At 47.9% G+C, this 8562-nt stretch overlaps 1 protein-coding gene across 1 annotated transcript; it reads right to left on the bottom strand.

Moving 5' to 3' along the window:
* Positions 1 to 6979: 6979 nt before the first annotated feature.
* Positions 6980 to 8116, bottom strand: B3GNT6 (UDP-GlcNAc:betaGal beta-1,3-N-acetylglucosaminyltransferase 6). Its single transcript, XM_004381988.1, has one exon. It carries the CDS (start codon positions 8114 to 8116, stop codon positions 6980 to 6982), a length of 1137 nt encoding a protein of 378 aa, XP_004382045.1.
* Positions 8117 to 8562: the final 446 nt, after the last annotated feature.

Below are 8562 nucleotides of genomic sequence, written 5' to 3'. Positions count from 1 at the left end.
CCTATAATCACAATTTGCTCTTTTATTCAGGGTTTGAGGAGTTGGGTAGGTGTGGCGTTGTTATCTGGCGAAATGAGGTGGGGGCTTCACCTTTGAGCTCTGCCCTTCTTCCTGCCTGATGCCCCATCTCCTGCCTCAAAGGGCTGCTGCCACCTGCTTCCAAGTGCCACTGAGATGGGTGGGGGTTGAGACAGTTTTTCTCCCACTGAAGGCATGAACAAGTTTTATAGGGAAATTGGGCGGAAAGTGCAGAGAGTTCCCATATATCCACTCTCCCCACTGCTCACTGTTTCTCTGATTATTAACATCTTGCATTCCTGTAGTATATTCATTACATTGATGAATCACTGTTGATGCATGGTTATTATTAACACATTTAAGGTTCCCCTATGTCTTTTCATAGCTTGATAGCTCATTTCATTTTATTTCCCAAATAGTACTCCACTATATGGATGTACCACGGATTGTTTATTCATTCACTTATTGAAGAACATCTTGGTTGCTTCCAATTGTCTTTTATTTTTAGTAAGTTTTTATTGAAGTTTGGGATAAAATGGGAGATAGAACGCCCCCTAGGACGCCCGCATGACTAGGTGTCCAAGTCATTGTCTGCCTCCTCCTCTCTAGAACCCAGAGACCTTGCCTCTGGCTTTGTGCGAGTCCAGCATTTTGGAGTCTGGTGGTGGTGGATGTCAGGCATGGTGGCTAAGGCAGTGGTCAGGGCCCAGTAGTGGCAGGCAGGAGGCTGGGGCCCTTAGCCCTTGATGCCTAGCTGATTTGTATGACCTCAAGCAGATTATTCTCCTACTTGGGCCTCAGTCTCCACATCTGCCAAATTGGGATGATAATAATCCCTGTTCCCTTGTTGTGGTAAGGATACAAAGAAGTCAGGTGGTTTATAACATGTTATCTCTCTACATTAGTTTAGGTGTTTTTTAAATACCTTAAAATAGCTTATCATTTTCTTGCATATCTTTCAGATTTAGTCCTAGGCGTCTTTTTATTTCTATTATAAATGGTAGAATTTTAAAATGACTTTTCTTGACTGCTTGTAACTAGTATATAGAAGTTAAATTCTATTTGGACATTAATTTTGTATCTGGAAAACTTGACAAATTTTCTTATTAACTTTAAACAATTATCTGAATTTGCGGGGGAGGGTGGGGTGTTGGTTTTCTACCCAGACCAATGGTTCTCAATGGAGTGTACTGCCCCCTAGGGGGAGATTTGCAATTTACAGGGGAGTTTTTTATGTCTAAGAATTTACACATCAAAATGCATATTATTTTAAAGTATTTTTCTTTTATCTATCTCTTACATTACAACTAGGAAATTATATTGATCTTTCAAAATAAATATGTAGGTAGATTATATTATTTTTATTGTACTTTAGTTGAAGGTTTACAGAACAAATAGTTTCTCATTAAACAGTACACATATTGTTTTATGACAATGGTTAACAACCCCACAAGATTACATTATTTAAGAATTTCATTTCATAATAGTGAAGATAGCAATAATTTGTTATAGCAAGAGGAAAGTTGGATCTGATCTGGTTGCAAACCTCTGAGATGTTAATGTTTTCTTTCTTTCTTTCCAATCTTTATATTTTTGTACCTCTTTCTTGCCGTACTGTGCCAAGAAATTTGGAAGACAGCTACCTGGCCTACTGACTGGAAGAGATCCATATTTGTGCCCATTCCAAAGGAAGGTGATCCAATGGAAAGCAGAAGTTATCAAACAATATCATTAATATCACATGCAAGCAAGATTTTGCTGAAGATAATTCAAAAACAACTACAGCTGTACATCAACAGTGAACTTTGAGAAATTCAAGCCAGATTCTGAAGAGGACGGGGAATGAGAGATATCATTGCTGATGTCAGGTGAATCTTGGCTGAAAGCAGAGAATACCAGAAAGATGTTTACTTGTGTTTTATTGACTACTCAAAGGCATTGGACTGTGTGGATCATAATAAGTTATGGTTAGCATGGTGCAGAATGAGAATTCCAGAACACTTCGTTGTGCTCATGAGGAACCTGTACATAGACCAAGAGGCAGTCATTTGAACAGAAAAAAGGATACTGCATGGTTTAAAATCGGAAAAGGTGTGCTCCAGGTCTGTATCTTTTTTACCATACTTAGTCTGTTTGCTGAGCAAATAGTCCAAGAAGCTGGGCTGTATGAAGAAGAATGGGGCATCAGGATTGGAGGAAGACTCATTAACAACCTTTGATATGCAGATGACATAATCTTGCTTGCTGAAAATGAAGAGGACTTGAAGCACTTACTGATGAAGATCAAAGACCACGGCTTTCAGTATGGATTGCACCTCAGCATAAAGAAAACAAAAATCCTCACAAGTGGACCAATAGGCAACATCATCATAAATGGAGAAAATATGGAAGTTGTCAAGGATTTCATTTTACTTGTATCCACAATCAACACCAGCAGCAGTCAAGAAATTAAATGAAGTACTGCATTGGGCAAATCTGCTGCAAAAGACCTCTTTAGAGTTTGTTAACAAGCAAAGATGTCACTTTGGTGACTAAGGTGCACCTGACCCAAGCCATGATATTTTCAGTCACCTCATATGCATGTGAAAGCTGGACAATGAATACGGAAGACTGAAGAATTGATGCCTTTGAATTTTGGTGTTGGTGAAGAAAATTGAATATACCATGTACTGCCAGAAGAATGAACAAATCTGTCTTGGAAGAAGTACAGCCAGAATGCTGCTTAGAAGCGAGGATGGCAAGACTTTGTCTCACATACGTTGAACATGTTATCAGGAGAGACCAATCCCTGGAGAAGGACATCATGCTTGGTAAAACAGAGGGTCAGTGAAAAAGAGGAAGACCCTCAACGAGATGGATTGACACAGTGGCTACAACAATGGGCTCAAATATACCTACCATTGTGGGGGTGGCACAGGATAGGGCAGTGTCTCGTTCTGTTATGCATGATGTCATTATGAGTTGGAACCTACTTGACAGCACCTGACAACAACTGTGCTCTCAACTCCTGTATGATGTTGACAAGAGGTAGTAATGATTGGCACATCTTGTCTTGTTCCAACTCTTAAAGAGAATGCTTTTAAGGTTTCACCTTTTACTAATAGTTTCTTTACAATTATGAATAAATGAAATTTTCCACCTTAGGGGGCAGTGAATTTGTATTAATGAGAGAAGAACAGCTCAGAAAAGGAGAGTGAGAATGGTTGCACAACTCTGAGAATGTAATCAATGTCTCTGAATTGTACATGTACAAAAGGTAGCATTGGTGTATGTTTTGCTATGTACATTCTCAACAATAATGAATTTTTAAAAAAAATTGCCAATAAATGAATTTTATCCAATTTTTTGAAAAAAATTTCCTGGATCCGAGACTATTATAATTCTCTAGATGTGATGCACTGCATTGATTGACCTTCCTTTTTTATATATTTTCATGGGTTTTCTAATGTTAAACCCACTCGAACATCTGGGATAAACCCATCTCCGTTCTGACATTGTATCCTTTTAACCTATGGCCGCATTCCGTTTTCTAGCATTTTGTGTAGGATTTTTGCATCTATGTTCGTGAGTGAGGTCGGCCCATCATTTTCTGTGCTCTTGAGGCCCCTGTCAGGTTGGGTACAAGGTTATGCTGATTAATGGGATACGGGAGCACTCGCTCCGGGGGCCCAGATTTGCCTCTCCAGCATCCCGCAGTCGCCGGAAGCGGGTGTGCAGGGTTGGCGGTTGAGGCCCGGGGAAGCTATGTCTGTCCTCCTCTCCAGCGGCAAATCCCTGTGGACTCCTCAGTGGTCCCCGCAGATCGAACGTCTCCGAGGGCGCCAGGGGCTGTGGCTGCCCATTGCTCCTCCCCCTTGCCCCACTCCCATCTCTGCGCCGCCCGAAATCTCCCATAGCCAGGACTGGTGGCGGGATCGACCGCCCCGAGGCCTCAGGTCTGCCCGACGCCCACGCGCTCCCCGAGGGAAGGACAAGGCCATAGGCTGCCGAAGCAGAACTCGAGGACCCGGAGCAGTGCCACCGACCCGCGGACAAGGCGCCCCGCGGGCCCAGGCGCCACTCTGCGGTCAAAGCTCGCTTCCCAGGCCGTCTCCGCGCAGGAACCGTGTGCGAGGCGTGCCCCCTAGCGGCCGCATGGCGCGTGAGCGGATGAGCAGAACTTCGCGTAGGGGTCAAGGTCAACAGGTGGGCGCGATGCCAGGGCTGCAGGAGCGCCCCGCAACCTTCCCCAGACCTGGTGACGCGAGCAGCTCAGCTTCAGAGACGAGGTAACCAGGACCCCAGTGTCACACAGCAGGCTCATAACTGCGGCGGTTTTGAACCTTCTGAGCCGTGACCTTCCTGAATGTTGACCTCTTCATTTTAACTGTAAAACGGAGATTATCTACTGGCCCATCATAGAGATGGGAAGAAGCTGTCAACGCATAGAATTCACACTTTCTGGAGGATACGAAGTTTCTCCTCTCCTGGCCTCAGCATTCTTGTTTTCTTATGTCTTACAAGTACTAGATAAACAGCAGCTGCTCATTGTAAATCAAAAAACCAAACCCACTGCCATGGAGTCGATTCTGACTCATAGCGACCCTGCAGGACAGAGTAGAACTGCCCCATAGGATTTCCAAGGTTGTAGTCTGTATGGAAGCAGACTGCCACATCTTTCTCCTGCAGAGCAGCTGGTGGGTTCAAACCCCTGACCTTTTGGTTAGCAGCTGAGCACTTAACCCAGACTCCTTTCTGCTCATTATAGGAGGAAGGAATTCAGGGTTAATGATATTCAATTTTCCAGAATGGGAGTCTGCATAAGGGGTGTCTGTGTGAGGGAAGCAGGGCAATGTTTCTTCACTTATTTAGCAAATACTTATTGGGCACTGTGATAGGCAGGATGGCCCCTCCAAGATCTCCACATCCTAGTCTCCGGAACCTGTGAATATGGTAGGTTACATGGCAAAGGAGAGTTAGGTTGCAGAATGAGTTAAGGTTGCCAATGAACTGACCTTAAGATAGGAAGATGATCTTGGATAATCTAGGTGGACCCAATGTAATCACAAGGGTAGGGAGTTAGAGAAGGATACGTGACAATGAAGCAGAGAGGTGAGAACATGCAATTGCTGGCTTTAAAAATGGAAGGAGGGAACAAGCCGAGGAACTCAGGCAGCCTCTAAAAGCTGGAAAAGGCACGGAAATGGATTCTCTCCTACACCCTGCAGAACTCACACCTGCTGACACCTTGATTTTGGCCCAGTTTGAGACCTATTTTGGATTTCTGACCTCTAGAGCTGTAAGATACTAAATGTGTTGCCACTAAGCATGTGGTAATTTGTTACAGCAGCAATAAGAACAAACACAGTATCCTAACAGATACAGTTACACCATTAGCACAAATGAGCACTTATCCACTCATTCACTTAACCCTAAAGCAAGGCCAGCAAGGCAGAAGCGGCCATGGCTATTGGGGGTCCAGGGCCCGGGCTGCAGAAAGGTTGATTAGATGGTATTTACTTCTCCTGCCTTTTTTGACCTCCTGCAGCAGAGAGTAAGCCTGAAGAACTACAGTGCCCTCCCACCGGGCCTCTGACATGGGCTATCGCCATGGAAAAAGAAGCTCAGAGAGGTGAAATGACCTGCTGAAGCTCCCAGAGTGGGGATGCTGGGACTTGCTATTGGTTCCCTCCCAGTAAATCTGTGCCAGCCCTGATAAGAGTCAGACCCTCCCTCTGAGAGCAGCCAGTTGAGTTGGGGAGGAACAGGAGAACAGAGAGAACACAAGGGGTTACCTGGAGTAAGGCAAGGCTGCTGTGCCAGAGAGCTGGCAGAAATCCAGAGGCTCAAAACCAAAAATGTTTATTTTGTTCTCCCACAATAGTGTGCACTGAGTCAGTAGTGGGCATCTCTGCTCTGCACAGTGACTCAGAAACTCTTTTGTTTTTCTGCCATCCTCTGCTCTCGCTATCTCTCAGGAGCTCACAATCAAGTGGGGAATGGCCCCTTAAACAGGCAAGTGGCTTGCAATCAGGGACGAATTTGCCCACCAGCGTACATTTGGCAATGTTTGGCTGAGCATGGAGGGGGCTATAAGGGTGTGTTGTCTGGGAGTGACCACACGACCCTGGATTAGTCAGGACTCTGACTGGGCTGCATGTTTCCACTTTGCACAGTGGGGAGACTGACCTCACAGGGTTCTGGGGTTGGAGGAAGAACTGGGTGCTGGGTGGGAGGAAGACTGTCAGGGACCTCTCTGACTCTAGGGGTGTGGCTTTTAGGTCTCAACGCTAGACTGTCTTCTGGGAGGCGGGAGTCATCTGCTGACTGTCAACCCAGCTCCAGCCAAACCCATTTGCAGAGGAAATGATAACCCCTCATATTTGTACTACACCTGACAGGTGACATTTGGTCCTGGCCCCTCACACCTCCCTTGCTCCTGGCCCACACTGACTCAAGTGTCCACTCTGCTATAGAATGAACCAGGCCAGGTGCTCTCTCTACCTCTGAGGAGCTGGAAATTAAATAATAAATGGCCTCTTAAACAGGCAGTGACAGTCTGCCAGGAACAGTCCAGGAGAGTACAGAGATGGCACTGAGGTGGGAGTGAGGTGAGTGGAAAGTTTCTTGGAGAAGGCAATGCAGCTGGGTTTGGAAGGATGGACAGCATTCTGGTGCAGTGGTCCTCAATCCTGGCTGCCCATTAGAATCACCTGGGGAACTTAAAAAATATTCAAATGCCTGGGGCCGCCCTAGACTAGCAGAATCAGAACCTCTGGGATGAGGCCAGGGCATAGGTATTTTTTAACAGCCCCGTCCCCCCTTCCCCAGGTGATTACAATGTGTAGCCAGGTTCAGATCCACTGAGCTCGGTAAGACAGAGATATCCAGAACTAGAAAGGCACGTTTTCAGTAGGGAAAACATCATGTGCGGAGGCCCAGGGTCTGAGCCCCACATGCACCCAGCGCCATCCATCCAGCCTCAGGAGACCCTGCGACCCCGGGAACAATTCAGCTTGGGGTTGTGCAGTGCCTTCCACATGAGGAGCATCTCGTAGGGCACGAAGCGGTGCACGAGCAGTAGTTCACGGTATATGCAAGGGTCGAAGGAGGACCCGTGGGTGCCTGGCAGCTGCACGCCGTAGGGCCGGATGCCTTCGTGGCCGCTAGGCGCCAGACCTGCACGCTGCAGGCACATGCCCATGTAGGCATCATCGATGGGGAAGAGTGGCGTGTGGTGGGCGGCCCTGCGCAGGGCCTGGGCCGTGTGGCTGGACAGGAGGAAGCCGCCGCCGCTGCAGTATATCGGGTAGGCCTTCCCAGGGAATATTTGCGGAGGCACGAAGTACTTGCTCCAGCTGTCGCGAATGGGCACGGAGCCGTCCATGAGCTGCCCGGTGAAGAGATGGCGGTCTGGCTGCTGCTGTTCCAGGAAGCGCAGCATGTTGGCCGTGTGCACAAAGACGTCGTCGTCACAGCTGAGCAGAAAGCGCGCCTGTGGGCATTGCGCCGCCAGCCAATCCAGCAGGTGCACGTGCTTGAGCGAGAGGTTAAGGAAGGTGTCGGTGAAGGCCCACTGCAGCACGTCACCGTGCTCGCGCGCTTCCAGGCTCACCAGCGCGTCCAGCTGCTCCGAGCGCTCACGGTGCTCAGGCGCCGGCGTGCCCAGGAGGAAGAGACGGCGCACTGGCAGCCCGCGGTAGCTGTGCTCCTGCCCCCACGTGCGACGGATAACCTCGCGCCGCTCGTAGTTTTCGGGAGATGACTTCACCGCCAGGAGCAGGAAGACGCCGCGGCGGCCCGCGCACTTGGCTGGCGCGTCCCAAAGCAGCCGAAAGTGGCGGCAGTGGCGGTACCGCAGAAAGTCTTGGATCCGGGCAGGCAGCTGCTCAAAGTCGGGCGTGGAGTTCACAGAGGCGTTGGCCACACACAGGGGCCCTGGGTTGAGCGCTGAGGGCTGCGCAGCAAGAGCATCTATCCGGAGATCCCACGCCTCCTCCTGCTGGGACTTCTGGGCCTGGAGGAACCATAGATGCAGTGCCAAGAAACTCAGGCCTACCAGAAGGAAGAACGGAGTCTTGGATCTTGATTTCATGGACCTGTGGCAGGGAAAGGCCATCTGTGGGGGAAACCAAGTCAGAGGTGAGCCAGGAGTTGTTTGAGATTAGCGTAACTCCACCCTTACCCCATCACATCTTTCCCAGAACCAAGCCCCTTCTCTGTTAATAAGAAGGAACCAGAACTCAAGATTACACTGAAGCATCCCATGTCTCCCACATCCCAGAGCCTTCTTCTGATCTTCAGATCTGTGTATCCCATTGCCTTCTGGACATCTCCCCCTAACTCCTCTTAGGCCATGTGGACTACTCCTGACCAAAGCCAAATTCTCCATCTGTCATGGATTGAATTGTGTCCCCCTAAAATATGTGTATCAATTTGGCTAGGCCATGATTCCCAGTATTGTGTGATTGTCCACCATTTTGTCATCTGATATGATTTTCTTTTGTGTTGTAAATGATGTTAATGAGGTGGGATAGGTAGCAGTTATGTTAATGAGGCAGTACT

The sequence above is a fragment of the Trichechus manatus genome, unplaced genomic scaffold (genome assembly GCF_000243295.1).
Source record: "Trichechus manatus latirostris isolate Lorelei unplaced genomic scaffold, TriManLat1.0 scaffold00088, whole genome shotgun sequence".
Classification (NCBI taxonomy): Eukaryota; Metazoa; Chordata; class Mammalia; order Sirenia; family Trichechidae; genus Trichechus; species Trichechus manatus.
The sequence above is the reverse complement of the archived record's forward strand: the minus strand, read 5'-3'. Positions and strand labels throughout refer to the sequence as shown.